Below are 14,134 nucleotides of genomic sequence, written 5' to 3' on the forward strand. Positions count from 1 at the left end.
ATGGAAGCTAACTAGGATCTAATGAAAACGACTGGCGACAAATTGCGAAACAAGGTAACTAAATGACTTCTAGACTACTGTAGCCTCATTCACAACTTTTCTGGAGCTTTCGTCACAAATGAAGAAGAAAAACGCTTCAATTTCGGATTAACAAAAACTATATTGTAATTAAAAAGAATGCTTAGGAGCTTTTCAAATCCGAAAGCCAAAAAACTATAATGTAATTAAGAAGAATGCTTAAAAGCTTTTCAAATCCGAAAGTTTAGTATTTAAACAGCGATTACGAAATTTGTGCAGCCATGAGTCTACATGAGCTTCCTTATCACACCAAGACAATTCAATGCCAATGTTCTTCACACTCTTGGATTAGCATAAGCCCACAAGAACGATGTCCCCTCTAAGTGCATATGTTAGATGAAAGCGTCTAAAGAAGCAATAAAATGTGGAAAGTGGTAATTCAAAAGGAAATATTCGGACGTAGTCATGCAGACAAATTATAAGTATGTTAAAGAGGATGCTTTGGCATTGATAATGATTTTGAGGAATTCGCAAAGTATCATATAATTTAGCATTAAATGAGCCCACAAGCCACACACACGTTTCTTTATACTTTTGTAATTTGCATTCACGAAGAGATCTGAAGTATACTTCATGTCGTTAGTGTGAGAAAATAACGACAATGGTGAGACGCTAAAATAGACTATATACACGTTTATACACTGAGATACTTACCACAACGGCCACAATAAAAACGGCTGCCGCCAGCACACCCGCACCAAAGTATGCATTATGCAATTCAATGGGGCTCTTTAGCACAACCGATGAACCGAAAGTTTTGTCATTAAAATTTCTGGCGCTCGTATCGTCAACCATAAACTCGCTGGAACTAACGACCGTCTCCACAACAAATTCGTCTGCAGCGAGGAATGTGAAAAGTAGTGTTAAGTATGTTGAATACGCAAAAGTAGTAAAGCAAGATTTGGCGAAATTAAAGTGCAGAGAGAGAAAGACAGATATATAGTGCCATGAGTGGAGTGTAGAAATTAGTAAAGTAGTAAAATTAATTAACGCTAAGTATGCATTTGACAAAGATATATACTTATAATACTAAAAAACGAATTAAAAACAATATTGTTATAGACAAATCAAATTATTTAATGTTTTTAACAATTACAAAAAACAAAAAAAAATCCTCACAGCAGTTAACCGAAATAATAAATTTGCCTAATGGCTAGCAGTATTTCGTTTTAATATAATAAACCACATTTCATTATAGCATACTTTTAAGCGCCGTCGGTGAGCTATTACTAATAGTAAGCCTTGAAAGCTATACATCAACGTTGCTTTTTGCTTTCTCTGCGAAAACCAGCCGTTTTAAATAATTAATTTTACAACTTGGCATAATGGCAAAAATTATGCATGACACCAGTCCGACATATAAACGCGCAAGTGTCAAGCGCCTATTTATATACCACACTACTGTGGTGCGACTGCGGCTTCCGGACTACTGCCAATGATGCTATCGCCCAAATTATGCTTAGTTATACTCCCGAGCGCTTACAGGACCAGTACACATAGATATATATTTCATATACATAGAGACTACTCACCTTCGCACATATTGCCGGTGTAGCCCGGTCGGCAGGCGCAGTAGAAGGAGGCTCCGCTGGTCCAGCATGTGCCGCCGTGCTTGCAGAGATTCTCAGCGCATTGCTGTAACGATAGTTAGGGGGCGTGTGCAAGTTATAGTAAGGCAAAAAGTGAAAAGTAAAATATAATTATGCCAGTAAATTTTCTAATGTGTAAAATATGTACCACGCAAATATATGTACCAGCCTGGCTGTTCATACATACATATGTTAAGATATGTATGTGTGAATATCAAAGTTAGTGCTACCATCAGTCGTGCGGACGTTGCTATAATGACGTTTTAATGTGAGGTTAGCATGGTGCAAATGATAATAAATGTGCTTAATTATTTTAGCAGGAAGCGAGTTTGCAGAAATTATGGACGTTTTGTTAAGCCCTCGTGATAATTTACGCGATAAATGATGTTTAATATTTAGTATGTCAGCGTGTTCATAGATATTTTAGATATTTTTGTTTTGTGTAGCGTGTCTTTGTCATGTCGTAAATTTATGACAGTTGGTTTTTTTGTTGTAAGACAAAGTGCTTTCGGTTTCTTAAACTTAAAGACATATTTTACTTCGCACTCTTTTATGTTTCCGAACCATAAATATATAAAAAAAAAACAAGTTAGAAAGTGCTAAGTTCGGGTGTAATCGAGCATTTTATACTCTCGGAACTTGCAAGTATCAAAGCCGGAGAAATACTTTCAGGGGTTGACGAAACTTTAAATTAAAGTAGGGAAAGTATTGCCTTGATTTCGTTCATTTTAGGCAGGAGAATATAGAGTCAGTTGAAAGTGGGCGAAGTCACGTCCATTATTCAGTTTTTACAAGTGCCCCTATAAAGCCTTCCGCATCATCTTGGTTCAATGCATGTGATGCACCGCTTTTATAAATTTTTTAGCCCACAGTTGTTCCTGGCTACCACGATTCCCTGTACTAAATTACAGTTTGGTTTCTTAAATTAATGCTTAGTTATGGCACTTTATAGGTGTTCTTTTAATGGTGTTATGTGGTCTGATTGTGCTCATCTGCCTATCCGACCTCCTGTGGATGCCAAGAAACATACATACATATGTATGTAGCACGTTTCATGCATATATCTTAATTCTTAGTTAAGTTAACGCTTTTACGGACAGACGGACGGAGAGTCAGTCACTCAAATCTCAACTCTTCTCATTATCCTTATCATTTATATACGAATATATACAACTCCATATCAATCTTGATTAGTTTTAGGTGACAACAAACAATCATTAGGTAAACAAAACTATTACACGCTCTATAGCAACATGTTGCGAGAATTTAAAAACAGCTAGAAATGAGTACAGCCATCAAATGGCGGCAAGACTATACTAGTCTAATACAAAGTCGAAAAGATTTGTTGAAATATTTATTATTTCCTTCAGCTAAAGAGATACAAAAAGTTACTTTTCGTTTGAGCTAATTTCTAGACAAAAAGCATAAAACTAGAGAAAAAAACTTGTTGTAAATTGACTTTCCGTATTTACTTTACATATGTACATATGTAAACGTGCTATTTCATCTGCACAAAAAATCAAATAAACGCACTCAAAAATCTAAATAAAAAAGAAACATAAAAGCGAGTTTAAAAATTCAGTTGGTAGCTGAGCAAAACTAATAACGCACATATAACTACATTCATACAAGTATATTTATATGTATTTATGTATGTAGGTAAACTAACCGGCTACCGTGCTTATTTGCATACTCGTATTTTAGAGCAACGAAATGCCAGCAGTAGAAATAAAAATAGCGAACGGCAACTAAATGCGAGTAAACAGCATGCGAGAGCAAACCTGAGCACCTGTAGAGAATTCAAAATGAAATCAGCAACGGAATTTAAGGCTACTCCGGACTTCAAAAGTTTCCATATGTATATTTTTTTAATAAAATTTATACATATTATTGCAAAATTAAACGCGCTTGATTCAGATAAGCTTATCTTTTAACTAAGCCGAAATTAGATTCGTTTTAGGCTGATGAAAATCTCGCCACTTTTAATTTGTTTAATTCGTGTGCAGCAAAATCGCTTTCTGCATAAAAATTCATTGGTTCTGACGGCCGCGTATCTGTAGCATTTGTGGGTGTTTTTATATGTATTTGCTGTTTGGCGAAAATAAAAATTCTCTTACATAAATTGCGACTTACCTTTCGTGGCATTTGATTACAATCCAGGCCATTGCGTCCTCCCGGGCATTCACAGCTGAAATCGTTTCCATGGTCAATGCAGTGATGGCCATCGGGGCAGGGTTTGTTAGCGCAAAAATCCACCTAAATAGTAACGGCCAAGAGAAGGTGACGGTTAGCGCAACTGGGTAAATATATTGGATATACATATATATTCGGTATATATGAGTAAGTGTTTCTGCAGGAGATTTCATAATAAATTTAGAAGGACATAAAATTTTGTGTGTTATAGCTGCAATTAGAGTATATTAGTAAACAAAAAGAGTAAGAGGATAACAAAATACAGCGGATATAAAGTCAACGGTAGTAGTTGAGAGCCTTGGCTCATACATTTTAATAAAAAATCAGTAGAGTCAGTTAGATGACTTGGGTATTTTTAACTGCTGCCCGAAATGTTTATAAAAAATATGATTTTAATACAATACTAGAAGTGTAGAGAACGAATGTTGTTCTTAATATACTGATTACACTAGACAATGAGTCATTTTACGAAAAAATTTAGCCATCAAAGAGATTTGGTTACTAATATACAAATCGTGGTCTACCGTCTATCAAAATCTTGCTTTTTGTATTTGGGATTTGACAACCTTAGTTTTGCCATCTGGCAACTCACAATTTATCGTAAAGTTTGACATTTTTGAAGTTATGCACACTCAGAATGTTTTGACACACAAGCGCTATTTATGTTGTTGACAGTTACTTAAAATGTTCAACTCGACCAAGAAATGGTATTAAATTGCAAACATTTTCGCGCGATTATTTTTTACAAATTTCGACGAGGACTAACTCAGTAACAGTGCAACGATGAACTTAATTAAATTTTTGGCGATGAAGCTTTATCACAGACCAGTGTTTATCGATGATATGGCAATTGGGTATTCAATCGATATCGAAAATCACTCCAAGACTGATTTTGTGAATGTCGTCCAAAATCAGTTGTTGCTACGGAAACTATTGATGCTGTGCGCAAACTAATATTGTAAGATCGTCATGTGACCTATCATAAGATGAAGACATTTATAGGCATTAGTGGGATCAACATACCAATATTGCAGGAATATTTGACTGCAAAATACATTTGTTCACGTTGGACTCCACACAATTTGTCAATCGCTCAAAATATGCTTGTATCGATTGGTCCAGAGAAATGTTAAAAAAATACAAAAGCGATGCTTCGAAATACGTCTGTGACATGTATATGGGTATTTCCAGATAAAAACACGAAGCACTTCCAAACAAATGGTTGCCTGTTTTTTTGGAAAAAACTAGTCTTGTCGCAACCATATTACTAGAACAACGCAGAACAGTAAATTCTGAGTGGTACACAAACATTTGTTTGCCAGTTGTCTTTCAAGAAATCAGAAATCGCCAAAGACGGATTACTCTTCCCTACGACAATATCAGCTCTCACACATCGACTGAAAAACTGCATTTTTGAGTACTCAAAACAGCGATTTGATGAGTCATCCACCGTATAGTCCTGACTTGGTACCGCATGATTTATTTTTATTCCCGTACAAATAAACTAAGATGCTAACGTTTTTCGAAACCTGAAGAGGCGACTGATGTGTTCAGAACACATGTTTTGGAGATCCCTCGATCAGAGTGGCAAAAGAGCTTTGACAATTGGTTCAAACACATGCAAGAGTGTATGGATCTTACAGGAGAATATTTTTAAAACAATTAAGCGATTTCCGATGATTAATATGTTTTTTGTTCTCTAAACCCCTAATATAAAAGGCAACCTTCGTACAAACAACCGTTATGTGAACAAAACTATTATACTCTGTAGTAACATGTTGCGAGAGGATTTTTTTATGTAACGTAGAAGCAGTAAAGTCATATGTTAATTCCCACGACAGTCGGGTCTGTCTTGCTGAAACGGAATCGAGCATTTTATACGGCGAAGGTTTCAACTCGGCCAAATTTCTGATATTTATTTGATAAATATTTTCTGTCATTACAACAAGAACAAATGCAAGAGTGCGTGAGCGTTTGAGAGCGGCTTTTAAAGCAAGAACAACTGGATCGAATTCCAATGTAACTGTACACGAAACCAAGAATAAATTAAAGGTAAAAGTAAAAAAAGATATCAAGCAAAAATAACAAAAAATAAATAAATGTTGAAATGATAAAAATAAAATACAAATAAGAAATGCATTTTGAGAATAATGTTGACATTTGTAAAAAGTAGTGAGACAAGTAGAGAATGACAAGAAAATATCGTCAACCAGACGTTTACCACAGACGCCCAAAGTTGGCAACAAATTAAGTTCTTTATGTAACATGTGACAATACATAATTGAGTTTGCCGTTGCTGCTTGCTTTTAGCTGCTTTTAACTATCAATACAACAACAAAAAATTAAAAATAATATATACATACATATGTAAGCACTTACACATGTATAGTAGAGGTATATATATATATATATATATGTACACATGCTGCTTACCTTAATTTGGCAGCGCGCTCCAGTGTATCCTTTAGTGCAGCGACATTCGAAATTGCCAATGTGATCGATGCATTCGCCATCGTTCTGACATGGATTCGATTCGCATTCATTATATTCAAAATTGCAGAGTTCACCAGCGAATCCTGTGATGCCACCGTAGATGAACGTAATCAACAAACCATTATTGAATGATGTGTATGTATGTATGTTTGTGTATGTTTGCATGTCGCAACGGTGAAGGCAATCGGTAGTTGCAGGCGTTTTGGCATGGCAATATAACACGAAAGACATGAAAGAGAATGCGGAAAAAAAAATTGAGTTGAAAGAATACATACAGTATTGGCACAATCGTGCAAAGAAATGAAAACTAATGGAAATGCTTTTAATGAGATTTATGCAGATGATATGTCCCCGTTGATTTATGAACTGGAAAATGTGTGCCAAAAAAGTAAATGTTTGCGAAGTTGTAAGTCAGTTTTATGTAATAAGTTGCATAAGGTATGTGGCAAGTTGAAGCAATGCAGTTAAAAAACATTGCATTTCTGTGGATTTCGAGGTTGACTGCCACAAATTACCTGCGTTTAATTAAGTAAATAAAAACCGGTGAAAGAATTTCCCAATATTTATGTACCTTAAATACTGACTGATTATTATGTGGCAGCGTTGCCAGTTGATAACCACACAGTTTATTATATTTACATAAGGGATAATAAATAAGATGCGCAACATATTCGCAGCACATAAAATAAGTTGCGTAAAAATATATTATCTTTGGTATATCATAGCTGCAGTCGTTTTACACCTTATGAAATGCATTCCGTTATTTAAAAAACGAAAAAAAAGTTAACTTCGTTACCATCAAAGCTGTAATTCCCTCTACAAATACCAAAGATTTCTTAAAGAACTTGATTTTGACAGTTCAGTTTGCATGGCGGCTATATGCTATAGTGGTCCGATATCGGTGGTACCGATATATGAACAGCTTCTTGGTGAGAAAAGTACTAATGCAATATTTCAGATCAATATCTCGAAAACTCTCAACTGCACAAACGGAGATGGCTTAATCGACACAACTCGTTACGCTGATCATTTATAAGTATATTTTATAGGGTATCCAACGCTTCCTTCTGGGTGTTACAAACTTCGTGAAAACTCAATATACCCTGTTCAGTGTATAAAAATGGATCGGAAGAGATGCTAAATCAGGTAATAATAATGGATGGTTAAAGAGTAATTTTCTGATTGGATCTTTTCCATAGCCGCACTATATATACACCGTACAACTTGGTTAGAATATTTTATCTATTAATGAAATTTTGTGAAAGTAATGTGTTTTGTACCAAAAATGTATAAAATGCATTAATATAATATTTTGCCCAAATATGCTTTTTCGTTTAATTTCTATTCCCAGCAGCGTAGTGGAATATCTGAAACTGAGAGATTTTAAGTGTTTAAGCTTTGATCAAGCAAAAGGGGGATAATCAAGAATGAAGTGTTGAGATGTTTCCACCTCGTCCTATTCCATTCTCAACCTTACTGCGTGGACGTCGATTGAGCAACGACCTGCTAGAAGTCCAACAACTAGAGAGAAGCTAGCTTTACAAAGGTAAAAGAACTCAATGAATCTCAACACGATCGATCTTGTGACAAAAGGATCTTGAGTCAGCATGAACCAATGGTAGTCCAGAGCTGGCCTAGCTCCTGTGAAACCCAGTTATCCAGTAGTAGAATACAAGAGGAAAGAGAAAGTGGAGTCTCAACCCGTTCCCATTTTACTGATAGCGGGGCTAGGGTGCAGTTGCTTGCCAGCTGGTCAGCTTTACAGTTATCTGCAATTGGTGATATCACAATTTGATGCCATAGATAACGAGATTAGACATTCCCTAACCAGCCATGAACGCACGGTCAGTGAGCTCAAAGCAAGTATCGCCGCCTATCAGAATAGAAAGTCGCTTCTCTGAAAGAGATTGCAGTAAATCTACCGCTCGTTAATGGCTGCAACGTCGGCTTAAAAAATACTACTACTATACTAGTCAGAAAGTCTGCCACTGAAGTTGATACAGAGTCCCTGACAATATACCATTCCACTAACCTTCATCCCCCCAAGCTTTGATCCCTCTCCTCCAATGACTTTTACCAATCCACAAATCCCTTGCAGGTAAATAGGCAGACTAAGATCCGTTGGAGTTTAGTTTGGCGACTCCATGATCCAAAAGATCCGGTATCAAGTCTAATCGTGTTATAGGATTTTCGAATGTTCAAACACATGTTCATTTGGAAATCCAGGTTTTTTGCTTGTGATAGCAATATATAATATGTAGAATGGCATTAAAGTGCCATATTTGGTGTGGACTTTAGTGCATCACACATGCTGATGAGCGCCGCTCATTGAACGCTCACGAGCTTCCTTGCAAGTGTGGTCTTTTCTAAGACCCTCTACCACACAAAGACTCCATAGAACATAATGGGCTTTACTATTGTGTCTTAAGCCAGAGAACTACTTTCGGTAACTCATATTTCGCCGATGGCTCCTCTGTAGCAGTGCACGGCTATCAATGTCTCCCTTGAACTCTCCTCGGTATAAGCCTACCATGAAAGCTTCATATCTAGGTCTAGCCACGGCAGTTGTATATCCGGGACATTATATTACCCCAAAATATTTTACCCTAGCTCCCATAAGATTTTTCAATTCCACTAACGCGATATTTTTTAAAGCAGCTATTCCCATCCATAATCTTGTAGATATTTTGGTGAATAAAAGCGATCTTATTATCGTTAAGTTAATTTCACGCCAAAAATTATTGCTAATTTCATACCAAATTGTTTTTACAATAAATTTTATCAGACATTTCTAAATATTTTACAAGTCTTTAATTCTTAAAATTGTGAGAGCTTTTAAACTCTCAAGATTTTCCAACTTGTTTTCTTTTTTTATTATGTTTTCTCTAGACAAATAGATACCGTCTTATTATTCCCTAAGTATTTACTTTATTTTTGTAATTTCATTAGCATAAAGTTATTTATTTGGCATAATATATGTATATATTGGGCTTTATTGGGGTTGGAATCAACGAAGCATTGTTGATGAGGGCATGCCTCGGGGGACAAACCACAAAATTCACAAATTGAAAATAACGCCAGTCAAAGCTTCAATAAGTAGCCACTGGGTTCACAGTCGTTTGACAGTTGTGGCTGTGGCACTGGAATATTTTACCCAAATATTGTTTATACTGTGTGTTGATACTTTTTGTGGCGCTGGGACGCAGACAGTTGTCGGTGCGCATTTGCATTTTCATACATTTTTTTGCCTCTTAACAATTTTTTGTCCTATAAGAAATTTACATGCTGATGTTTTGAATTTTTGTGTGGCATTTGTGTGATTTATATTTGCGCACCTTCTTCAACTATTTGCTTTTTCTACTACCTTTTTATATTATTTTATTTTATATATTATTTCTATAATTTTTTTTTAAATTATTATTATTATTTTTTATTTTTTATTTTACTTTTGTGGTTTTTTGGCAACGCCCAAATGTCACACTCACTTCGCTTATTGCATTTTCACTCGTAGCTAATTTGAATATTGTACATATTGATTTGTGTGACAATTTACTGCATTCTAATTGAATTTTTCATTTTGCCAGCTTACAACATTTGCCACTCAAAGGACTCATTCAGTATTCACCATTACCATCGAAGTCTTGCTTGGCACTCGAAACAATTCGTGAATTTAATTTGTTTGTTTCATGCGGGCTCTTGAATGTCAAATAAAGTGAATGTGATGCGCTGTCGTTTGCTATTCACGTTATTTGCGGTTAGGGTTGTTTGTCTCTGCGTACATATTCATATATATATCTATACAACTATATTAGGGTGGGTAAAAAAAACCCATGTGAATTTTGCTGGAAATTGAGTTCTCTTCAAAAGAGGTCTGTTACGATTTTTTCGTAAACCGAACCCTTTAAAAGATATTAACCGTTGAAGTTTGACTATTTTAAGGCAATTTTTTTTTTTTTAATTTTATAATTTGATGAAAAATCTCATTTTAAATTGCATAGCTCATAGTCTGGTAGGAAATTTTCAGCTCAAAAAAGTTTTTTGCAGAATTTTTCGATTAGATTAGGCGTTTATGAGATATTCATCGTCAAGCATCAATGCCTATCAAATGGAAACAAAAAAGAAAAAAAAAAAAGAAAAAAAAAGAGAAAAAAAGGGATAATTTTTGTAAAGCAGTAAATTTTTTACAAGCCTATAAACTTTACAATTTAAACTGATGTTTTTTCATTAAGTTATAAAATTCAGAAGAAAAAAGCATATGTGCCTTAAAAAAGTCGAACTTCAACCGTTAATATCTTTTAAACGGTTAAGTTTACGAAAAAATCGTAAGAGACCATTTTATAGAGCATTAAATTTCGTACAAAATATATGAAAGCGAAATATGTTTTCAAATAGTTGGAAGAGAAATATTCATTTTTCTATTTGTTGATAGGAATAAAATAGAAAACCGTTACGTGAAGCAACTTCCCGTTTTAATAAGGAGCTCATATATAAAGAGTCTTTCTTAGCGATGTCTATGAATCAATTTTTCAGAGTACGAAGCGAAAAAAAAGCATTAGTTTTTTTTTACCCACCCTAAACTATACACTTACTATATGCATATACATATATATGTTTAGATATGTTTGTGCGCTTGGTTTTGACAATGTGTGCGTACGTTTTATTGTGATTTCATTTTGCAACGAATTCGCGTGCAAAACCAACGCAATCCAATACGCGCTTCTCTGCACAAACAATACACCCCCCCACATAGTGGGCCATGAATAATACAGTACCTTCATGCAATAATACCAAGTTCACATGGATTTAGAATCGAAACAAAAAAAAAACAAAAACAAAAAAAAAAACTGTGAGTGGAATTATTTGCCGAATGGCTGGGAAATCAATCGAATTGAGATTTTGAAGTGTACACTAGTTAGGATTTTGAAATTTGAATATTTTTGGCTGGCTCTTCAAACTTGAATGGTGAGGCTTTTATAAATATTTGAATACTATTGAAATGACATTCATCTGAGTGAATTATTTTTAACTTCAAACTATTTTGGTCGCATTTAAAAATAGTCACAGCGATGTTGAGTTTTCATCTAATATTTAAAAATGCGGTTTATTATAATCTTTTTTTTTTTAATTTCTGTCTGACCGTCCATCTATAGGATATACTTGTAGTTGCCATAAGAACTGATCGATCAAAATCAGTTTATTGTAAGGAAAACTTTTTTATTTGACAATATATCTTCACGAAATTTGGCATGAATTATAGTTCAAGGTAAAGTTACAGTTTCCAAAAATATTGTTCAGATCGGACTACTATAGCATATAGCTGCCATATAAACTAATCGATCGGAAACAAATCTTAGTATGGAAAACTTTTTTTAGCAAGATATCTTCATGAAATTTGGCATGTATAAACTAATTTTGAATGAAGTCGCTTAGATTTTTTACAGCAATGAAAAAACTCTTAAGTTCCGATGTCATCATTCACCTAATTTTCTGCACGTTATTATATTTTATTATAAGTAAGTTCACTACTTTTATAAGTACCACGCCCAAGAATTTTGTTATAACAACAGAAAAATTCCATTTTCAACGCCGAAATGCAGCTGGTTGATTTCTCTATAGTTAATAAATATATATACGCTTTAATACACTTGTTCTTCAACTGTGTCAAAAGTCACTTTGGCGCTGTTGGCACCGCACGGGCACCCGCATACACCCAGTATAACACAAAGTCAAGTGAAATAACATCGTGAAAAGCAATGATCACAAACAATATTGTATACTCACCCGGCTGGCAGAAACAACGGAATCCATCCTCTTGATCCACACAAATGCCATGTACACATGGTGATGATTCGCATTCGTTGAGGCTGTGTTGGCACAGTGGGCCCGTATAGCCAGGCGTGCAGTCACATCTGTGTACGCAAAACAAAACAGTCGAATTTAAAATAAACAAAAGACAAAAGACAAAAATACAATAGTTTATAATAAATGCAACCCTGCATATGTGTACGCAATTGTGGTTTGTGTGGGTGAGTGTGGGAAATGCTGCCAATGCTTTTTGAGGTTACACACACACGCACACATGCATAGTGCAGTGTTTGCTTGTGAAACTAACGGAAAGTTAGCAAATATGTGCACTATATCACGCGAAATACCGCGGAAAATACAAAAGCAAATATGCAGTTAGGTGTGTGTATATGTTTGCAGGTACAAATATATATATGTATATATATGTGTGTGTGTGTAAAGTGTTATAGGCACACACAAATAAATCCGCGCCTATTTTTGCTCAATTAAATGCCGCAAAGCGAAACTTGCGCTTGTTGTTTTTGTCTTTTTGTGGTTTTAATTGTTGTATATACAAATTTGTTGTAGTTTTAATTGACAGTTTTGTCGTATTGCGCATATATTGTGGCGTTTGTATTGTTCAATTGTGGTCGTGCATATATCGCAAAAGTCACTATCTCCCACACTCTCTCTTCTCGGCAATGCGTTGGCGTGTCTATTGAATTAAAGCGACTGTGTAAATGTTGTTTGTGTGAAGTTTTTCAGTGTGAAATGTTGTGAGTGAAATGCATTTGCACACATATATGTTTCTATGCAGAAATGCCAGTTGCATTTGGTTATTGATTTTTTATGCACAACAGCACTTATTTATATATTATATATTTTAGTTGCATTAGCTGCAATTAGCTTTTTATAAATAATAATAACCTCAAATCTCATTACTAAGATAAATAAATATTTTATAATAAAGTGAGTTATGTCTGTTTCGTTTAAGTATTACCTGAAATGTGTCGAATTGCCCACACAGCTACCGCCATTCATACATTCCGCCGAATTGCATGGATCCGACTCGTATTGACAATTCTTGCCCGTGTAACCTGCAACATAATGCATGAAACAATATTTCAGTAATGGTGGTTAACATTTATTTTTAGGTGATGTAAACTAAACGTAAATAATTTAATTTTTTTTATTTGTATGAGAAACTATGCACAAGTCAAGAGCTGTAACAGCAATAAGAACTGTTTTGTGCTCAGAAATTTTCACCATTTTGTTTTTTGTATTTTTCATTTTGACAATTTATTATACCCTGAACGTCGGCGACTCAATTAAGTATATATATAAATAGTCGCTGTGATCAGCTGAATTAATTCAACCATCTTCGTCTCTCTGTTCGTCTATCTGTCTGTATATACGCGAACTAAGTTAGGTTAGTTTGGTAGGCTCATTAGCCTCGCAAAGACCAGTTTTGGTGCTTAGGAGTGTCGTTACGTAGTTTATGAGAAGTAGTTATCCTTCAACATACCAGCGCTTGACGTGAATTTCAATAGGGTTTGCGTGTGGCCTCACTATTGACACCTTTTCCAGAGTTTCATACCTTGTGGCTTCGTAATGTTTGAAGCATTGCCTTGCTAGTGCGAGACAACCGCACAAGAGTTGCTCTTTTATTTCTCTAGTGACTTGCCCTTGACATTTACTGCAGTCATCTTGATCTGTCAGCCGCGTTCCGCAGGCATATAGCGCCACCAGACTGTGACCAGTGCGTATTCTAATCATATACCCATAGTCTCTTCGATCGAGCAGGAACTTTGATTTAGCCTTTGCAGTTTTGCATCCTGTTACATCATATCGGTCACGTTATCGGATGACAGCCGTATACCATTCCATCCATTATGTCATTGAAAGTGATACCTTTGTGACCTGGCACCCAATAGAAGTGAAGTCGCTTATTCCTGGCGATATTCTCCAATGCTGCCCAAATGCTTCTGGCCAATATG

At 35.3% G+C, this 14,134-nt stretch overlaps 1 protein-coding gene across 3 annotated transcripts in view; it reads right to left on the reverse strand.

The window, feature by feature from the left end:
* wry (delta and Notch-like EGF repeat containing weary) overlaps nucleotides 1-14,134 on the reverse strand; it is a 58,783-nt gene that overhangs the window by 2,917 nt on the left and 41,732 nt on the right. For all 3 annotated transcript variants that reach the window (XM_070107510.1, XM_014231421.3, XM_036366497.2), the window contains exons 6-11: nucleotides 13,138-13,234; nucleotides 12,135-12,262; nucleotides 6,294-6,436; nucleotides 3,801-3,923; nucleotides 1,611-1,713; nucleotides 733-914 (exon numbers count right to left, since the gene is read on the reverse strand). In XM_070107510.1, the coding sequence (XP_069963611.1) occupies nucleotides 733-914; nucleotides 1,611-1,713; nucleotides 3,801-3,923; nucleotides 6,294-6,436; nucleotides 12,135-12,262; nucleotides 13,138-13,234 (776 nt within the window). The remainder of the gene's footprint in view (nucleotides 1-732; nucleotides 915-1,610; nucleotides 1,714-3,800; nucleotides 3,924-6,293; nucleotides 6,437-12,134; nucleotides 12,263-13,137; nucleotides 13,235-14,134) is intronic.

This window comes from Bactrocera oleae, chromosome 3 (genome assembly GCF_042242935.1).
Source record: "Bactrocera oleae isolate idBacOlea1 chromosome 3, idBacOlea1, whole genome shotgun sequence".
Taxonomy (NCBI): Eukaryota; Metazoa; Arthropoda; class Insecta; order Diptera; family Tephritidae; genus Bactrocera; species Bactrocera oleae.